The 22,237-nt window shown below is 35.9% G+C and overlaps 2 protein-coding genes across 2 annotated transcripts; one reads left to right on the plus strand and one right to left on the minus strand.

Moving 5' to 3' along the window:
• Window positions 1-85: 85 nt before the first annotated feature.
• On the minus strand, window positions 86-2,244 carry LOC133330724 (uncharacterized protein F21D5.5). Its single transcript, XM_061539129.1, has 2 exons — window positions 1,139-2,244; window positions 86-528 (listed from the first exon to the last, which is right to left on the minus strand). The coding sequence occupies exons 1-2, from the start codon at window positions 2,229-2,231 to the stop codon at window positions 86-88; spliced, it is 1,536 nt and encodes a 511-aa protein (XP_061395113.1). The 5' UTR covers window positions 2,232-2,244.
• Window positions 2,245-2,741: 497 nt separating this feature from the next.
• LOC133330709 (uncharacterized) lies at window positions 2,742-7,833 on the plus strand. The gene is made up of 11 exons (XM_061539115.1): window positions 2,742-2,926; window positions 2,996-3,316; window positions 4,485-4,662; window positions 4,721-5,833; window positions 5,917-6,010; window positions 6,074-6,229; window positions 6,301-6,443; window positions 6,509-7,221; window positions 7,291-7,362; window positions 7,433-7,713; window positions 7,814-7,833. The coding sequence occupies exons 1-11, from the start codon at window positions 2,742-2,744 to the stop codon at window positions 7,831-7,833; spliced, it is 3,276 nt and encodes a 1,091-aa protein (XP_061395099.1).
• The last annotated feature ends 14,404 nt before the right edge of the window (window positions 7,834-22,237 follow it).

A 22,237-nucleotide genomic window follows, 5' to 3' on the forward strand; every position in this document is an offset into this window, starting at 1 on the left:
CAAGTGTATGTGTTGTAAACATTTCCATTTTTTTTGAAAGAATCAAGTCCACAGAAACAAAAATCTCTTGTTAATATTAATTTTTTTATTTATCTACCAAATACATTGCGTAAAGACGTTTCCAATCATCACGTTCAAAATCTGGTTTTATATTAACCTTAACTATTTCCGCAAATCCCTCCTCCCGTTGAGGCGGTGTGAATTTCTTTTTCATCATATTTAAAACCATATCATTAATTTTTGTATGTTTTGCATCGGTTAGTTGGCGGAATGCTATATTATGTTTTACCTGACCCACACTTACATTCATTACAAAGCAACGACATTGTGCGTTCAGTTTTTTGGCAAGTTCTACAAATCGTTTTCGACTTTCCATATCGACATTTGTATTATCCACAACACAGGATGTTGATGACATTAGAGCATTTTCACAGATTTTCAAACATGCCTGCACGCTGCCCACGGTATCAGCATTGGCAATTGTATAGCCCAGTGGTGCAAGAGTTTTCTTGCAAAAATGTGATTTTCCTAGTTGAGGAAAAAAAGAAATTAAAATTAGAAAAAATTAAAAAACTGGTAATTGAGTTTTATTTTTTATTGAATATCTGAAATGTTTAAAGGTAGGTCTTAGACTGCAGATTATGTCAACATACATGTATTATGTGGGGGAAGTCCATACTTCTCGATATATAGGAACTGGTTCGAAAAAATCATAATTTTTGTGGCGTTATATTTTATATGTCTCATATATCCCCAAGGATAGATTGAAAACTCGATTAATGAGGAAAAAAGACTTTATTTAAATTAATTTCTAATAGCCTGACTTTGCCAATCTTCGATTAAAAATTACTTTTAAATTAAGTTTTATTTAAAATAGCAGTTCTTGGACAGATGAAATACAAGGTTATATATGATCTTCAATGGAAGTATGGAAAATTGGGAAGTAAGGAAATATTAACTTAATTAACAATCCCAGTCGAACTCCCTCTTAATAAACCCCTCTTAAAATTAAAGTCTATACCATTTTGGAATAAAATTTTGAAGCTTTTAAATTATATATAGAATTTTTTTATGCATTTATATATCCTATATATTACTCCCCATTACGACTTTATTATTTCGCATATATTTAACTCACCTGATCCCGGTAGACCGACCATAATTATCATTTCACATTGGTCAGCCGGTAGCTTAGCATCTTTGGGTTCTAATAACGAAAGACTCTCGAAATCTTTGGTAGGATCAAATTCTGGTCTTATCCATTCTTCCTTTTTCGTCGACAAAAAATGTTCCTCGGGTGTGTAAAATGTCAAACCTACATTATGGGCAAATAGACGATCGGCCAATGAATGATCTTTTCTACGTTTTGTCTTGCCTTTGCCCAATTCCGGCCGCCCAGCAGCATCACCAACATAAAAACTTATTTCTTTTTTAATAGGAATGCCATCGTTGGCATGTTTTTCCAAATGTTCCCACATTCCGGGCAATGGCTTACGATAATAGCCATCTGTAATGGCTATAAATGCCTGTACCGGTACTTGCAGCTTGGCAATAATTTGTTTTATTTTTTGCTTAAATTCATTCAAATCAGTTTTGCCCTTTGCAATGCCACCCTGATTTGTGAAGAAGCATATTTTAAAACCAGATTCTTTTAATGATTTAAGTTTCTTCGGCACCTCTGGATAGTTAAGCATCCAATCATCGCATGTTTTAGGGAAAACATTGCCTGATTTGGTTCTAATAATAGTACCATCCATATCGTATGAGGCAATTTTATCGGAAGCCTTGACACCTTTGCTGGTAAACACCAACATTTTGCCATTTTCCACATCACTCCAAGTGTCTGCTGACGTTTCTTCTGTGATTTTACCATCAATTTCTAGATCTTTTGGATCTAAGTTTTCTATGGGTTTGTCCATCTCTGGCGGAGGTTTAAAGTGTACTTCAAATGGATGCCTACCATAAACTATTTCCAATATATCACCATGCTGCAATTCACATTCAGTGTGTTGCATGCCCATCAAGCCATTTATACCGCATGGATTTAGTCCAAGAACCTTAAGTTTAACCTTCGCCTTTTCCATATCCACATCTAATTCGACTTGTTGCCTGGAACATTTGGCATCCCGTATACCGGTTTCTTTTTGGCGCCCAATAATATTTTTACCCGAGCTCAAATGTATGGTTTGATGCTCTGGCTCCATTGGTTTTAAGAGGCAGATACGTTTCATGGTTACACTGAAAATATTCGGCGGATGTTAGATTATTTCATAATATTTTAATGTGGATTCAACAATAAATACCAAACCAGATGTGTAGACGGATGCCAATAAATTGTTTTGCAAAAGAGAATGACTAAGGAAGATGTTTCAAAGATAGCCCCCGTATTAAGAACCGCCGGAATATTGATAAAAAGCGAGCTTAAAACAAAATGACTGGGAAAACTTTGTTTACGAATGGTTGCGAATACATAACGCTTCAAAACTTACATATCAAGCGACATGGAAGAAGTGGTAATCAGCTGATAATTTTAGAATTCTGTAAAGTTATCAACAGAGACTAAATTCTAAACACGCCACTCACTGTAAAATGAGTGCTATGAATGTAGTTTCAGATATAAACAAAAATCAGCTGATTTTAGGTATAGTGCCGGTCTGAAGGCATTGGACATACTATTAATCCATTGGTGTAGGACGTCGTCATATACACACATTTTAAGTTCATCTTAAAATCCATTGAAAATGTCTTCACTGGAGCCTTTTGTAAATTCTATAAAACCAGCTCTGGACAGCTTTTTGCGTCAACCCCGCAAGGAGACCTTAGCCAAATTGGAAAATGAATTGGTACAATTTAATTGGATGCAAATGAATATTTTTAATATACACATATTGGTTCCATTGGTCCTTAAACTGGATGAGCTAAGCAAGTAAGTAGAAAATTTTTTCAATATAAAATATCATTTGCTATTTTTTTTAATCTCTGCTTTCCATTCCAGTGCCAATGAAGACCTGCGTACCGGTTGCTTGGAATGCATAACTCTGGTGACATCGAAAATATATCTAAAAGAATTGACGGCTCTGCGGACGATGCTGGTTGTGGTTATTAAACAAATACGGGAATGTGATAAAGCCACAATGAGACCGAATATTTCGGAAGAATTGAAATTGGCTGCGGTAAAGTGTATGGCTGAATGTTTGCGTCGCTCCACAACAGATGTTTTGGAACAATTTTATTGTAAGGATTCATCAATGATTTTGGGGCAAATCCTGCTGACATTGGTTGATCTCATTGAACATGAGAAATATAAGAAATTGGTGTACGTATCACTTTTCTGTTATTATAATTTATTTAATAGCTAGTTTGGGTTTACGACTAGTTTTGAGATAAACTAATACTTTTAATAATGATTACAAAGTTATAACTTTTTTTTACATTAGACTTAAAGTTAATGAGAATATGTATACTTTGATATATCAAAATATCGGTCTTTGGTTCAAATATGTTTCAGGCAAATTAAGTCGTAAGTCGAGTGTTTACAAGAAAATCACTTGCGAATGAACTTCAGCAAGTGTTTGCTAAAATATTCCCCTAAAAAACTAACGTCGGGTTTAATTACCTATTGAAGACTTAAAAAAATCTAGACCTTAACAATACATGTTTAAAAAAATCTAGGAGGCCTAACATTAGTATTGATAAATATATATATATAAAAAATCTAGGAGGCCTAACATAAGTCTTGAAAAAATATATACAAAAAAATTTTGAGGCCTAACATTAGTTTTGAAAAATATATTAAAAAATTTAGGAGGCCTAACATTAGTCTTGAAAAACAATATATAAAAAATCTAGGAAAAAAATATTTTTTATCTAATATTAGTCTAAAATATTTTTAAAAAACTTGAAAAAATTATTTTTAAAAAATCTATGCCTAACATTAGTCCTAAAAAAACATTTTTAAAAAATCCAAGCCTTGAAATAATTATTTTAAAAAAATCTATGCCTAACATAAGTCCTAAAAATATATTTGTAAAAAATCTACGCCTTGAAAAAAATATTTTTAAAAAATCCACGCTTTGAAAAAATTATTTTTAAAAATGCACGCCTTAAAAAAAAATATTTTTAAAAAAATCCACGCCTTGAAAAAATTATTTTTAAAAAATGCACGCCTTGAAAAAAATATTTTTAAAAAATGCACCCCTTGAAAAAAATATTTTTAAAAAATCCACGCCTTGAAAAAAATATTTTTAAAAAATGCACGCCTTGAAAAAATTATTTTTAAAAAATCCACGCTTTGAAAAAATTATTTTTAAAAAATCCACGCCTTAAAAAATAGTTTTTAAAAAATCCACACCTTGAAAAAATTATTTTTAAAAGATCCACGCCTTGAAAAAAATATTTTTAAAAATTCCGCCTAAAATATTTTAAAACATCCACGCCAACTGAATATTGAAATATATTGAAAATATATCCATTACTTTATCCAGCATTGCATCGTTGGAATGCCTTATGATTGTGTTTTATGTTCACGATGAAGCTGATCGCATGGATGTAGTTCTACGAAATCAGGTGGCCAATGTACTTTTCATATTTCTACCCAAAATTGTTACACTGCTGTATAAAACCGCATTATCCGATGACAAAATTGGGGAGACAATAAAAATCGTAAGTTTTCGTGTGAAATATAAACAATTTAAATAATTAAACAATTCAATTATTTTAGAATTCGATAAAAGCTTTGGGCCGAATACTTTGCATCATCTATGAAGAAACAATGGAAGATGTAATCAATGCCAAATATGATGTGGAGGCATTTAAAAAACTTATTTCCAGTTATCATCATAGCTATTCCAGCGATAACAGCAACAACGACGATGATATATTGGCCATTAAAAAGAATCGTGAACAATTGGAAGATCGTATGAAAAAAATGCAAACCGATGGTCGAACTTCACAATGGATACAGGCATCATCGAAAAAATTACGTATTATATTTACAGAGACAAACATTTTAAGATCTCATGCATCGACTAAAATACGCCAGGAATATGCACAAATGTGTTGTTTATTAATACAAAATTGTGCCTATAATAATCTCAAAGATAATTTTATATTTTTGCTTGAAAATGTGGTGGCCTCTACCGAAGACGATGATGTTCATATACGAAAGTTGTGTAGTGATTGTATAGAACAAATGCAAAAATTATATATTAATGGTGGAATTTTTGATGAAAATTCTGAACTGCTTTTCGATGAACATTTAACAAAATTACCACGTATTATACAAAGAGGTGATGATTCAGAACAATATACGGAATTTATGTTTTTGAAGGCATATTTCAAGTCGTTGAGTGCCAGCAAATTACAATTACTTTTATCCGTGCCGAAAAATTTGGAAATGTTTTGTATGTGTTTGTTGGCCGCATTGGAATTAAATATTTCCATTAATTTTCTAGTCGAAGAATACTCCTTACGTAGTATGGTCATTGAAAGTGATTATGTGGGGGCTAGTAAATTACCTTGGCGTTCGTTTAAAAATATATCATCGGAAAGATGTTTGAAATGTTTAAAAGATATTTGCCGTATTGTGGGTAGTGTAACGATATTACAACGTATTGTAACCGATCATTTGATGGATTTATTGAATCAACAAAATCCCGCTATAAATGAAATATTTCTTATATTATTGTGGCTGTCAACGGCCAAGGAAAAAGATACGAATTTTCGTTATAATGATTTGGATTTTGTTAAAAAACTGCTGGATGAATTGTTAAATGATAGACATTGGCATTTATCTTTGCAGCCAGATAATGTGACTAAACTTAAAAGTAATAAGGTAAGTATGTGTTAGAGAAAAAATGATAATTTAGTTAAATAATTAATATATAAAAGTGTTTTCTTTTTTTGTGTGTTTTATAGAATACAGAATGGTTTGTTGATCGAACTCCAGGACTGTATGAATCTGCTGTGGAAATACGAACACAAGATTGCGATTCGGATGATGAGATTGAGGGTAAAAGTTTTTTTTTTATTATTTTTTAAAATATTTTATTAAGCAGCCAATTTTTCTTTTTAGATGCAAATGAAAATAATGTCACAATTGCCGATGCTGAGTTCAATGTTCTGCATACTTGCATTATTATGGATTGTTTGGGACACTGTGCATTGTATGTGGGTGAAAGATTTGATAGCTATGTGTTTCAGGCATTGCACAAGGTCTTATTAAAAATAGGTATGATCAATTTCTAAATAATGGAACAAATTAAATAAATAAAAATTATTTATAATATTTATATGTTCTAGCTCACAGCAATACATTTGTTTATAAAGCAGCAACATTTGCCCTTGTATCCATGCAAAAAGCTTTGCGATTTAATAAAGTTACACAATTGGTGGAGAGTCATGCCGACTATATAGCCTATCATTTAAATACATTACTGAAAAGAGTAAGTCATAAATCTCTCATTGGAATATATCGAATTCGTATTAATTTCTCGTAAATATTCTATAGACACCTGATAGCAAATCAGCTGTGGATATACTCAGTGTACTTTTGCAATTTTCCTCACGGAACACCTTGCCGCATATGGAAACGATATTTCAAACAATATACAATGAATGTTCCAAGGCACATCAAACACAGAATATTATTTCATATCTAAAAGTGTTTAATGCATTCCTAATACACATAGAAAAATGGTTGGAAACCTGCAGTGCGGAATTGCAACAAGGTGAAAATGCAATGGAAACCGATGATATGACAATTGATGAGGAAAATGATTTATTATCGACATGGTTGCAATTATTAAATGACAAACAATTTTCGGAAGATTTCAATTCAAATAATGAAGACATCCCGTCACATCATAACAATGCAAATATAACGGAAAGAGAGACGGAAAATGAAACAACTGATGATGCGGAAAATACCGACAAAAGTTTACCACGTCATATTGAAATTATTAAATCAATTTTGGAACAAGTTGTTAAATTTATTAATTCCTCGGATCAGCGTTTACAAATCCTTGCCCTCGAATGTTTGTCCTGTGGTTTACCGTTACTGAGAAATTATGAAAATGTTTTACTACCATTGGTACATTTAATTTGGTCGCCTTTGGTTGAGAAATTTCGCCAACGGAATGCCTTAGTATTGAATCGTTGTTTTTCCTTACTTGAAATATTGGCCAAATGTGCCAAGGATTTTATAACCAAAAGAAGTTTAGAGTGAGTTTATTCCTGATTTTCATATTATACCCCTTGAGTTGTAATTCATAATTTTTTTATTCCTTGTAGTGATGTTATACCTTTTCTCAAGAACTTCCTGCAAAAAGCTGCCCAATATTCTTGCAAGGAGAAAATTACAGCGTATGTATTGCTTTACTTTTGGGTTTCCTAACATATTTATATTTTATTCCTTTTCTTTTTGTTTTAATAGCCAAACACAGGAATACAAACTTCAATTGAAATTGTTGGATTCATTTCCAAATCTTATTGTGTGTCTCGAATTGGATGGCAAACATCTGAATGATATATCGGAAATTGTATCATTATATTTATCCAAGGATCAACCCAAAGAACTACAAAGACACGCTATATCGTATTTTACCCAACTATATTCATACAATGGTCCCATGATGTATTTAATAATAATTACAAAATCACATTTAAAATTGTATGAAGATAATATTAAAAATATACTTTTAGAATTTGGTATAAAATAAATTAGAAACAAATCTTTGTTTTTATACCCCGTGTCATAAAATTTGTTGGTTCGTTGGACTGTTTAATAAATGTTTTTTTCGCGTGGTTTTTGAAGCCCTTAAAGGCATCTATTAATTCATTATCTCCGTGATAATTAGAAATCAAATTGATCCTCAAATTGATCATTCATCCAGAGTTTTAGATATTCGATCGATCCCAGGAGCGAATATTGATTCGGAACATTACCTTGTTGCAGCCAAGGTTCGAACCCGTCTTAATGTAGCAGCAAAGGTGCGATTTTATGTAACACGGAAACTCGACACCGAAAAGCTACAAACACAACAGGTAGCAGTAGCCTAATCCGCCCAATTTACCCACTTCCTAGTCCTCCTTGTAATATAGAAGCACAATGGCAAAGATTTGCTCACTCCCTACAAACTGCAGCAAAAGCAACACTTGGGTACCAAAGACCACCATCAAGAAACCCATGCTACTATCAGGAGCAGAGTTGCCGAAAGTGGGCATTTATGCCCAAAAGTGGGCATAAATAAGTAAAATTTACGACTTGGGCAGATTTTGGGCATTTTTTCGGCACATTTACATTTTTTCTACATTTATATATGCCCTACACAAATATGTTGTGAGAATTTTTATTGTCCAAGTGTTTGTAAAACAGCGAAAAATTACTCCAAGACTACCGATATATTTCGACTAGCTTGTATTTATGGATTAATAGCCATTTGTATGTGGTTTCGGTTCTACTCAAAGACAACTACTATGCGTATCATAACTATATATGAACCTTTTATTCAATTGGTATGTTAGTTGATAAATACCATGGACCTATTAAGTTATTGTACACAATAAAATGATCAAACTCTCCCTTATTTTGAATAAGTTCAAAAATTCTGTCCATTATACTGTCTATCAAATTTTGTTCGCAAATATTCATCAATTGACCGCCATTCATCAATAACCACTCCTTTGGGTTAAACACAGTTTGGTATTGGCGGTTTTCTGCATAGACACGACGAGTCAAGATTCCCCATATGTTCTCAATCGGATTCTGGTAGGAAGTTGGAATATTTTTTTGATTTTAACCATTCTTAAGTATGGCGACTTTTATGAACTGACGAATTGCCCTGCTGAAAACGAGACTTTCATTGTTACTGCTTTCCCAAAATGGCAATAATTTGTCTTCCAAGATTTAAACGTAGTCCATTGCATTCATTCGACAACCAAGAAATGCCAAATCAAAATGCTCCCATGACCATTAAAGAACCGCCACTGAAATTTTCTTGTAAGGAATGTCGTGGTTCCTTCCGTAAATCTCTCCAATAACAATTTAAACAATTTGGCCATCAAGATTGAATTTTTTCTCATGTTCAGGGTATTTGTGTACGGTGTTGTATGGTCAGCCCCGCTTTACTGGAGTCTATGAAACTACTCTCTAGTGCCCAGGTGGACAATTTTTTATTATATTGTGACCGATAATTGCCCAAAATTTATATTAAGAATAAGTATTAAGGCCTTTCATTTTTAGACCACACAGTATTTACCATTCTCTTTATATAGGGTAGTTTTTTCAAAGAGTTATGCCCTAGAGGCCACATATTCGGGTTTAATTCAGATTTGGTAAGATATTACGATGTGCAATCAATGCATGAAATCAATATTTACAACCTTTTAAAATGTTGACCCTGAAACATTGACCCGTGGGTTCCCATCTTCGAACTTGATATAGTTTTGGTAAAAGTAGGTGGAAAGATTGAATCAGACATTCCGTCCAACTGATATTGGATGAAAAAAAATAAAAATTTCGACGCTTTGTGGGGAGGTACTGGAAGGAGTGGCTCGGTGTTCTCCATCTCCGATCTTGATTTAAAGATTAATATGTGCTAAGTTTGGATGAAATATGTTACTTCTTTCGAAAGATATCGTGCGCACCAGTCATCCAGACAGACAGACAGACGGTCATTTGTAAATGGACTCCAAATTGTCGAATCGGATTTGGTCCAAAGACACATGGAGTCTAAACGAATATTTCGATTAGGGAATTTTGCCGCAACAAAGTACAAATTTTTAAATCAAATACATTAAAAAACTAAAAATCAATTTTCCCATACTTCCATGCTGCAAAACAGTGTACTTTTCAGCATTTAAAAAATATAGAACAAAAAGAACCCTTGATTTTAATATTTGTATCTTTTCTTTAACGCTTAAATTTTTGGGCATAAATTGTTGATTTTGGGCACTTTTTAGGGGAAATTTTGGGCGGAAATAAAATTTTCAAACGGCAACACTGATCAGGAGTGTCGTAATGCTACTGATGTGAAAAACGTAGCGTATAGGGCAATCCTGCAAACTATAGCAACCAGTGCTGCCAGTTAAATTTCATGAAAAATCGTCAATTTTTCAGAAAAAAATCGGCATTTGTATTTTTAAAAATCGGCAAAAAATCGGCAGCATATAATTTATAAACAAATTCATATTTTTTTTTTTTTGGTTTATAACAAATCAATATTGTTTATTACATTAAAAAAAGATAACAAATTCAATTCTGTATAAAAAAATAACATAAAAGATTAATTTTTCTACAAAAAATGTAGATTTTTCTAAAATATAGTAATTATTATGTACACTAGTGAGATCTTTCAGATTTACGTATAACACAGTGTGGTATTATGGTCATAAAAAAATTAGAAACTAGTACATATTTTTATTACAAATTTTTAGTATTTCATTATCAATTTTGATATTAAAACAATTTGAATTATTTAGTTTGAGGTAATATTAAGAATAAAGAATCCCTTCCAATGAATCATTCTCAAGTGAGCTTCTAATTTTAGTTTTGTTAAGGTTTACCTGACTAAAAATTCATTCCACATTTGCTGTGGAATGTGGAAGAACCATAATTCTTTGTACAAATTTAGACAAAACTGGAAAAGCTAAATTGGAGCCCCACGTTTAATTTCGGAAATTTTTTTCCGAAAAATTTTTAAATTATATTCTGCATTTTCAAAATTTTCTTCAAAATTCAGAAAGTTTAACTCCCTAAACTCGGAGTCTAAAGATTTGCCTTATTCGATGTAAAATGTAAACTAGACAGAGTACAATGCTGACAAAAAATGCAGATATCTAAGCCATTGAAAACGGCTGCGGCGAGTCGCCGATAGTTATAATGATTTAAAGCTGCCAATTTTATATGTTTGTATGGTAACGCCGTATTAAATTAAAAAGTTAGACAATTTGTGTCGATTGTTGAAATATCGGCAATTCTGAGGAAAAAATCGGAAAATCGGCATTTTCCATTTTTAGAGTGAAAAATCGTCAAAATGCCGATAAATCGCAAATATGGCAGCCCTGATAGCAACACGTAATGCGAGAGAGAATTATAGAGAGAAAATGAGAGATGAAAAACGTATTTTCAGAAAAGAAGAACATGAAAAACATGAGCGTGAGCAAATCGAGATATACAGAAGTTAGAATGAAGTCCGGAAATTTTACCAACGAGTAAAAACACCAAACCAAAGCCTTTGGTGCAGGCACATCCTCCTGTTGAGATGAAGAAGGAAACCTGGTGACAGATACAGACAGCTTGTTGAGGATTTGGAAGGAGCCCTTTGCAAAGCTTCTGGTATCAAATAGTGGCGGTGAAGAAGTTACTCCAGAACCAATTATAGATGACAGTATAGATTGTATACCACCTAGCCAAAATGAGGTCAGAATATCAATTAATCGGCTGAAGAATAATAAAGCAGCAGGTGCCGATGGATTACCGGCTGAACTATTCAAGGCCGGTGGTCACGCGCTGATCAGGAGCATGCACCAACTGATTAGTACAATTTGGCTATAGGTATGGATGTCCAATGATTGGAACCTCAGCATCCACTGTCCCGTGCACAAAAAAGGAGACAAAACGATATTTGCCAACTATGGAGAAGGGGTTAAAAGTCATGTCTGCATTTGGCATTCCTGCCAAATTGAAACGGCTATGCAGGATAACATTAACTGACACACGCTTCAATACTGAACAAGGATTTAGACAAGGTATCAGTTTGTCGTTTGACCTTTTTAACATTCTTCTGGAAAAGGTCATACGAGACACGAGTGAACAGAAGGAGTCTGCAAAAGTGGCACTTGCTGTAAATGATGAGAATATCAGACTGATGGTATCATAGCTCGAACCAACTGTGGAACTTGAGAACTACAGCTTCGAGGTAGTCAAAGATTTTATATACAGTGAGCAAAAAAACAACTTGTACACTTGAAAAATTAAAACAAATTTAAAAATAAGGTAAAAAGTAATTGAGAAAATTTGAGAAATTTGAGATCCATATTTAATTGTACATTAAATTAATTTTCATGATTATCACATATAAAAGAAAACAAAAACGAAAACAAAAGTATGCCAATATTCGCAGGAAAAAAAAAACTTGTGCAGACAGGAAAAAAGACTTATAACTATAATAAATAAACAAATAAATAGCTTTTTAGTATTTTGTATGATGACCTTTGGCATCTTTAACAGCCTGAAGTCTTCTTGGCATTGAATGCACCAGATTCCTTGTTACTTCGGCGGGTTCCATATATCCATTAGAGCATTTTTGAGGGTTTCTTTCCCAGAAATATGGTAATCCTTCAATTTGGTTTTCATGTGAGCCCACAAATGCTCTATCGGATTTAAGTCTGGGCTTTGGGGAGGGTGAGGAAGAACTTTTTTTGTGTTGTAAAGCAACCATTCCTTTACTAAAGCGGCCGAGTGCTTTGGATCGTTGTCTTGTACGAATACAAAACCATCTTTCAAACCCATCTTTTCGGCAGATTGGACCAAATTATTTTTTTAAAATATTTAAATAGTCTGTTTTGTTCATTTTTCCTTCTACAAATACAAGGTTACCTACTCCATTTGCACTCATAGAACCCCAAACCATTACATTTCCACCTCCGTGTTTAATGGTATGTGTTATATTACGCAAGTCGTTTTTTTTATATTTGTTTTAGAAAGAAGAGGTTTCTTACGAACTGCGTATGCCTTTAAATTTTGGGTGTGCAGGAAGTTCCTTATAGTTTGTGGAGTTACATCGACTATTTCGGATTTTTTAACCCATTTGCTATTTTAACAGCGGAAATTTTCGGGTCTTTTTTCACAAAATTAAGTATTTTCCTTTCAACTTGAGCAGTATTAATTTTTTTGGGGCGGCCACCTCCACTAGGTCTTTCCAAAGATCCATTTTTTTTAAATGTTTTTATAAAATAATGGACCGTACTATGCGGTTTATTCACTATTTTAGCGATTTCACGTATTGATTTAGTTCCCTTATGTAATTTTATGATAATTTCTTTTAAATCTTTCGACATTTGATTTTCGCCATGTTTTCATTTGTTATCACCAACTAATAAACAACAGATTGACTTAAATAAACACGTTCACTGATTTATGACTCAAATGTATCATTTTTTGTACAAAGAAATTATAACGGTGCATGTTTTTAAACAACATAAAGAGTTTATAACTATTTTTTTTTGCCGTGAAATAAAGTTATTTCTCTTATCATAAGAGAAATCTTCTGTGCGTTTAATAAAAAATAAAAGATCAAATATGCATTTAGAAAGAGAGAATATTTCCTTTAATTTGGATATACAATATTGTCCCATATTGTTAAAATAATTACAATTTTAAAAAACTTTTATTTATTTTAAAAGGTGTACAAGTTGTTTTTTTGCTCACTGTACCTTGATACCGCCATAAATAAAACTAATGGCATCAGTTTTGAAATTCGGAGAAGAATAGTGGGCGACAGATGGTACTATGGTCTGAGTAACCAATTCAAAAATAAGGCCACCTCTCGCCAGATCAAACTCACACTCTACAAGATGCTGGTACTACCAGTGCTGTTGTATGGATCTGAAGCATTGGTACAAGTGCATGCGAATGTGGCAGTTCTTGGAGTGTTTGAAAAAAACATTCTCCGAAATATCTATGGGCGGTTCTGCGTCCGATTAACCATGAGCGGATTCGTCAATGAATTTTGTGAGATCATAAGGTTGCATTATGATCATAATAATAATGAATGTACCCAAGTCGGGCGCTACGTAATCGCTGAGTTACTCCAATCAGAATTTAAATCGACTTTGGTTTGTCAGGATGAATGAGGGTGGCATTCTGACAGGTTTGAATGTTCTTCCACTGCGTATCGCTTACATTCGCGAACCACACTGGTGCCTTATGGCTTACCACCGACTGACCTATTGCTTAGTAGGAGGTCAAGAAGGGTTCTTTATCAGCATCCCAAGAGTTGCCGGCAAGCGACTTGAGGAGTTTGTTCCTGCTTCTCATCTTATCGCAAATAGCGGTGGCTTGCGCGAACGACTTAAATAAGCTATCGAACCACCCGAGATTAAAATATTCCTTACCATCACGAGTAATATCAGCGTTTTGTAGTGTGTGAGTTTGGCGAGAGGTGACCTTGTTTTTGCATTACTTACTCAGACTATAGTAGCATCTGTTGACCAACACTATCCTTCTCCGAATATCAAAACTCATGTCATTAGTTTTATTTGTGGCGGTACCAAGGTACATAAAATCTTTGACTACCTCGAAACAACATATGCAGTTTGGTGTACAGAGTGCCATTTCTGTTCACATTTGCATCTCGTATGACCTTTGCCAGCAGGATGTTAAACAGGTCACACGAACTGTCGCCTTTGTATGAAACCTCGTTCGTTATTGAAGGGCTCCGAGAGGTCCTATCCAACTTTAACTGCTGACCTTGTGCCAGTTAAAGTTATCCTGCGTAGCCGTTTTAATTTTGCAATGGAATGCCGAATGCAGTCATGGCTTCAAACACCTCTGAACGGATTGGGCTTTTTAATGCGGCTTTATAGTCGACGAATAGGTGGAATGTATGTCGATGAGTTTTTCGCGGGTCTTTTCCAGGATTTGGCGCAGTGTGAAAATCTGGTCTATGATGGATTTGCCAGGTCTGAAGCCGCATTGATAAGATTCAATGATATCATTGACACTTTATATGCGATGGGAAGGTGACAAACAAAGGAGGTAAATATATACAATGTTCAAAATTCGGTAGGGCTTGTTGTTCGTGGCAAAATTTGTTTGATATATTATTTTTGGCATTTATATCGAAATAATTTGGAAAATGCATATGCGAATTTTGCACAGCCGAACAATGAATGTTTCTTGGTAGGAATACATTTGTTTTTTTTTTAAGAGGGAGAGAGAGAGAGAAATGAGCGCAATTAGTAATAAAGTAGAGCAAAGTAGGAAAGTAGAATATATATTAAGGGGACCCCCCCATTCTCGGGGTCAAAATTTTTGTTGACTTAATTCCAATCTACACTAATTCAAGAATGTCCCTGCAAAATTTCAAGTGAAAATCTCAAGAACTCTTGAAGATAGGATTGTGTGCATCAAGTGACGGCTGAAGGGCTTCTCAAACTTTAAACACGTTTTTCTTAAACATTTTTTTTGCGAAAGATTCAATGATATTTCAAATTTTTACACTTTATATGCTATCGTATGACTCGGATAAAGCCAAGGTGAAAATCTTCCTTATTTTTTAACTAGGTTTTTGGTAAAATATACAATTTTCAAAAATATTCAAAGGTCTGCCATTTTGTGAATTTTAGATGAAGTCAATAATTTGTTCATGATATACATGTACTCATTTATAACACCGTTGGAATTTTGGAAATGTTGCATGAGGAGTTTCATGCCCGCCATCAAAAATAAGGACTTTTCTTTGATCACAAAAAACAACAACAAACATTTTTTGTAAATTATTTTTCTTTCTTTTTAAATCTTCAAATATATATGTGCAAAGTTACAAACCTTAACATGCATTGGTATTCATTTACCAGCCCATTTAAAATAGAGCAAAGTGGGGGGGGGGGGGGGGGTAGAATATATATTAATCAAATATTTCATTTTTTGGAAAAATTATGGACTTTTTTGTGATAATAAGAATTTTTACTGTCTTCTAAGCGAGGTAAATGTACAATATGTTCAAAATCGGTAGGCTTGTTGTTCGTATCAATATTTTGTGGATATATTATTTTTGGCATTTATATCGAAATAATTTGGAAAATGCATATGCGAATTTTGCATAGGTCGGTAAGGGTGTCTGAAAAAAAGACAATGGAACTTGAGCACTTTATATGCGATGGGAAGGAGACAAATATATACAATGTTCAAAATTCGTTTGGCGTTTTGTTTGTATCAACATTTGTTTGATATATTATTTTTGGCATTTATATGAAAACAATTTGGAAAATGCATATGCGAAATTTGGACAGCCGAACAATGAATGTTTCTTGGGAGTAATTCTTTTGTTTTTATTAAAAAAGAGGGAGAGAGGGAAAATGAGCGCATATAGTAAAAAAGTAGAGCGAAGTAGGAATAGATATTAATGAAGTATTTCCTTGTTTTGGAAAAAAGTTTTTAAAGGTCTCCCTAATAATGGAAGTTTTTTAGCATACTATAGGACAATATTTATAAGCACATATACACAATCTCTATTTACATAATTTTAGACAAATATACATACACTAAATTTCTTATAAGAAAAATTCCAATATTATTGTATTAATGTCTGCCTGGAGTTCTATGCATTCGTTTCCTTTGGATACTGTTAACACCTATGCGTTCGTGGGGTCTATTAATACCGGTAGTAGTAGGTGTTGCCATAGCTTCTCTTTCCAAGGCATCGAATTCGGCAATTGAATCCTGTGTATTCTGTAATAAACATTCCATTCGGGGTGTTATATGCATTCTACGATTATTATTTATTCTTGAGGGTGTTCCATCATATGCATATTTTTCAAGAGCTTCGAATTCGGCATCTTCCATAGAGTTGGAATGTGCTGCACTAGCTGTACGCGGCGTTATGGACATTTGCATTTTTTGCTTGGCTAGATTGCGTATAAGATTTGCTTTTGATTGTATACTTAGAGGAGGGCTTGCCATGGCATTCTTTTCGAGGTTCTCAAATTCTGTTAATTCGGTATTGTTGAAAGTGTCATTGGGCAATTGGCGGGTCTGGTGGCGTGGTGTAATATATGTTTGTTTATACTGATTGGATGTTCTGGTTGAGGGTGTTACATTTCTCTCATTTTCCAGAGCTTCAAATTCTGCCAACTCCTGTGATTCCATGGACTCCTCGGGTATTCTGCAGACTGTGCGAGGTGTTATAGACATTTGCAATCGTTCGTTTTCAAGTTGTGAATGACCTTCCCTAGCTTTTATTTTCCTTAGACTTTGACCCATTGCCATGCGAACTAACGGGGTACCCTGGGCATATTTTTCAAAGGCTTCAAATTCAGCTAATGTTGGTGATTGTATAGAATCATTGGCTATCTTGCAAGCCATGCGTGGTGTAATGGATGTCTGCATGCGCTTATAATCCGAGGGGGCTATTTGGTTTCCTTCTCTTTCAAAAGCTTCAAATTCAGCCAACTCTTGGGCGTCGATAGATTCTTCTGGAATCCTGTATACCGTACGAGGAGTTAGTGACATATGCATGCGCTGCGAGGGGCCTTCTCTGGCTTTTATTTTCTTCAGATTTTGGCTCATAGCCATGCGAGCTAGAGGTGTACCCTGGGCATATTTCTCCAAGGCTTCGAATTCGTCTAATGTCGGCGATTTTATAGAATCATCTGCTACCTTGCAAGACATGCGCGGTGTAATGGATGTTTGCATACGCTTAATATCAGTTCCTGCTAAAGGTGTTTGTCCTTCTCTTTCCAATGCTTCAAATTCGGACAAATCGTGAGCTTCCCTAGACTCCTCAGGTATTCTGCAGGCTGTGCGAGGTGTTATGGACATGTGCATTTCAGGTTGCAACTGAGCATCTCTAGTCTTTACTTTCTTCAGATTTCGGCTCATTATCATTCGATCCAATGGCGTACCCTGAGCATATTTCTCCAAAGCTTCAAATTCATCCAAGGTTGGCGATCCTATAGAATCATCTACAACTTGGCAAGCCATGCGTGGTGTAATGGATGTTTGCATGCGCTTGGTATCCCTTCCTGTTGGGGGTGATTCCCTCTGTTCTTCCCTCTCGAGCGCTTCAAATTCGTCCAAATCGTGAGCTTCCATAGACTCCTCAGTAATTCCCTGAACTGTACGAGGAGTTATGGACATTTGCATCCGTTGCTTGTCAGTGGGTGCTAGTGCTTCCCTGGCTTTTATTTTCTTTAAACTTTGGTTCATTGCCATGCGTGCCATTGGGGTTCCCTGGGCATATTTCTCCATAGCTTCGAATTCGGTCAAATCCGGTGATGCCATAGAGGTTTGTCGTAAAGCACATGACATAGTCGGCGTTATGGAGACTTGCATTTTTTCACGATTTCCAGATGGAGAAATTTCCGATTCCAAGGCTTCAAATTCAGCTAAATCCATTGAATTCCCCGTAGAAATATTAGCAGCAGCCGCCATTCGGGGTGTTATTGCCATTTCGGTTATTTGCCTTCTAGGGGTCGGGGAGGATTGGAGTTTTCTGGGTTGGGTACTACGTACCGTTCTTGTTACAGGAGTACTTACTGGATACTTTCGATGAGTTTCATATTCTGCCATCGAATCATCTTCCGCGATTGAATGAGGGGTAACCGACATTTGCAACTTTTGACCACGGGGTATTCTCTTAATTCCCAGTGGGGTTTGCCTGTAAGAAACTGGAGATCTTGGTATAACTTTTGGTATGACAGGTGTCATGGATAAGTTTCTGCCGGAATGTGGCATGGGAGTTTCTTTCGATTGCCTAATCATTGGAGATTCTCTCTCACATTTTTCGAGAGCTTCAAATTCGGCTAAGGAATCTTCGGCCACTGAACTAGGCGCGGCTGTGCGTGGTGATATCGACATTTGCATTTTTTCTATTTCTTGCAGCTTTCTTCTTTTCATCGAATTTGGAGACCTTTGAATTGCCCTTGGCAGGGTTGGAGTCTTGGATAATCGACTTGCTGAGTGCGGTGTATATTGTCGCTGTAAAGTTGCACTTTGAGGATGTACCCTGGTAGAGGGAGGTTTTCTTGGATATTTTTTGAGAGCCTCAATTTCAGCTAAGGATTTTTCGTTGAAGTCCCGAAGAGTGGTGGAACGTACTGGAGTTTTTCTAAATAAACCTGGTGTAATTTTTAGTCGACCAGGTGTAATAGAGACTTGTGGAGTTCCCCGTTTTAAAGCTCGACTCATATCAGCTGGCATAGAAATATCGCCTATGTCGATTAAATTCGTATGTTTTGGCGATTTTGTGAAACTATATAATTCAGATGGCATTGTTATATCCCCAATAGCAGATTCCGATATACTTTGAATCATGGATGAAGGGCCACTTTGTGCATAGGATAAGAGTCTACTCATATCGGCAGGCATAGAAATATTGTCAATGTCCTGGAGGGGGGTTTGCGTTATATATTCTGGTGATATCATTTTTCGATCTCTGCTCATATCGGCTGGCATGGAAATATCACCTATATCCAGATCAGTCTTATTTGTCAAATATACATCCCTCTGTGGCGAGGAGAAGCTATATAATTCTGAAGGCATTGATATATCTCCGATTGCAGGTTCGGATATAGTTTTCGAATGAGGTTTTTGTAAGCGGGACATCATTCTCCCGTCTCTGCTCATATCGGCTGGCATGGAAATATCACCTAAATTCACTTCTGACCTATCAGGCAAATAGGGTTTTCTCTGTGGTGAAGAAAAACTATATAATTCTGGAGGCATTGATATGTCTCCGATATCCTCTTCGGATATTTCTCTCAAACGCGATCTTTGCAAATGGGATGTCATTCTCGCGTCTCTGCTAATATCCGCTGGCATGGAAGTATCACCTAAATCCTCTTCTGACCTATCAGGCAAATAGGCTTTTCTTTGAGGCGAAGAGAAGCTATATAATTCTGGAGGCATTGATATGTCTCCGATAGCAGGTTCGGATATTTCTCTCAAACGCGATCTTTGTAAATGGGATATTATTCTCCCATCTCTGCTCATATCAGCTGGCATGGAAATATCACCTAAATCCACTTCTGACTTATCAGGCAAATAGGCTTTTCTCTGAGGCGAAGAAAAGCTGTACAATTCTGGAGGCATTGATATGTCTCCAATAGCAGCTTCGGATATATCTCTCAAACGTGATTTTTGTAAGTGGGACATCATTCTCCCGTCTCTGCTCATATCTGCTGGCATGGAAATATCACCTAAATCCACTTCTGATCTATCGGGCAAATAGGGTTTCCTCTGTGGCGAAGAGAAACTATATAATTCTGGAGGCATTGATATATCTCCGATATTCGCTTCGGATATATCTTTCAAACGTGATCTTTGTAAATGGGATATCATTCTCCCATCTCTGCTCATATCCGCTGGCATGGAAATATCACCTAAATCCACTTCTGACCTGTCGGGCAAATAGGCTTTTCTCTGAGTCGAAGATAAGCTATATAATTCTGGAGGCATTGATATATCTCCGATATCCGCTTCGGATATATCCCTCAAACGTGATTTTTGTAAATGAGATATCATTCTCCCATCTCTACTCATATCGGCTGGCATGGAAATATCACCTAAATCGTCTTCTGACCTATCAGGCAAATAGGCTTTCCTCTGAGGCGAAGAGAAGCTATATAATTCTGGAGGCATTGATATGTCCCCGATAGCCGCTTCGGATATATCTCTCAAACGTGATTTTTGTGAGCGGGATGTCATTCTCCCGTCTCTGCTCATATCGGCTGGCATGGAAATATCACCTAAATCCACTTCTGATCTATCGGGCAAATAGGCTTTCCTCTGAGGCGAAGAGAAACTATATAATTCCGGAGGCATTGATATGTCTCCGATAGCTGGTTCGGATATCATTCTCCCATCTCTGATCATATCCGCTGGCATAGAAATATCACCTAAATCCACTTCTGACCTATCGGGCAAATAGGCTCTCCTTTGAGGAGACCCAAAACTATATAATTGCGATGGCATTGATATGTCTCCAATAGCAGCTTCGGATATATCTTTAAAACGGGACCTTTGTAAATGTGATGGACTCCTCACACCTCTGCTCATATCAGCTGGCATAGAAATATCACCAATATCCACTGTAGATATATCCGTCCGTTTTGGTGAGCTAAAACTGTATAATTCGGATGGCATTGACGTATCCCCTATGGCAGGTTCCGTAACATTGTGCCGGTAGCTGCTCATACCAGAAGGCATGGAAATATCGGCTATATCTCTCTCAGAGATATCAGTTCGGTGGACATCTCGTCTGCCAGACGTAGGACTATATAATTCGGCTGGCATAGATATATCACCGATGGCAGGTTCCGTAACATCGTGCAAATGACTGCTCATACCAGGAGGCATAGAAATATCGGCAATATCCTTTGCAGAGATATCGGTTCGGTGAACATCTCTCTTTACCGACGTAGGACTATAAAATTCAGCTGGCATTGATATATCCCAAATATCAGGTTGTGAAACTTCTTGTAATTGGCTTTGGATATTTTCCGATTTTAATCTATCAAAGACCTGTTGGCGTATATTTTCAATTAAACGGTCAGGTGTTGGTGCGGTGGCAGATCCAAAGGTGTATTCCCCTGCCTGCTGGCTTTCATGGAGAAAACTGGGTTCTTCTAACCCACTCAGAACACTTATATCCTCCAGGCCTTTGAATTTACTTTCATCAAATTTTCCGATGAGATGTTCTCGCGGACTTTCCAGGGTTATGGGTTGATAATGAATTTCTTCTATTTGTGGTGTCGCAGGTTCTACACTTTCCAAAGGTGGTTTTTGAGGAGACTGGGCCGCCCGTTCTTTCAATTTTCTTAAACGCGTTGTGGGAGTTTCAGCGGCAAGTTCTAATGGTCGGGGGGAAATTGTAGGGTCAGCTGGTTTTTGGATAGGTTCCATTGACACATCCGCTTGCCTTAATTGACCCAGTTTCTTCATGTTGGAAATTTTTGCCATTAGTTCGGCATAGTTGCGATCCTGGTCTTCTGTTGCGGGAACTTTGATTTCCCGCTCTGCATAGTCTTGTGGCTCCAGAGGACATTCTGCCACTTTAGGACATTTTTTCGGTGTATCAACAAACATTTCCGGCAGCGAAACATTTAGGGAACGTTCAGGAGACTTCCTCCGCCTTTTCGGTGGCGTTTTTGCTGGAGTTTTTGGCAATTCGGGCAAAGTCATTTCCAGTAAGTCCTCTTCAGGTATTTCCTCAGGCAATGGCAGTACCTTTGGCGGTGTTCTCAATTCAATCAATTGGCCCATTGGCACTTCAGGTATTGGTGGTCGACTTTGAACTTCTTTACGAATGCGTTCTATAATATCTCGGGGTCTTGGCGGTACATCCGATGGGGAAACTGGTGTCACATCTAGAAAACTTGGTTCATCAATAGCTTCCAAGGTTTCGACCTGTAAAGATGTATCGAAACCAATTAATTTGTTGGTTTCTTTAGTTTGTGAGGTTATGATGCCCAACGGATCCATGGCTGTTGTTATATGTTCGCTGGTTTTTTGTAA

Source organism: Musca vetustissima, unplaced genomic scaffold (genome assembly GCF_032173495.1).
Source record: "Musca vetustissima isolate MV318-11 ecotype Yass unplaced genomic scaffold, APGP_CSIRO_Mvet_v1 utg7881, whole genome shotgun sequence".
NCBI classification, from domain to species: Eukaryota; Metazoa; Arthropoda; class Insecta; order Diptera; family Muscidae; genus Musca; species Musca vetustissima.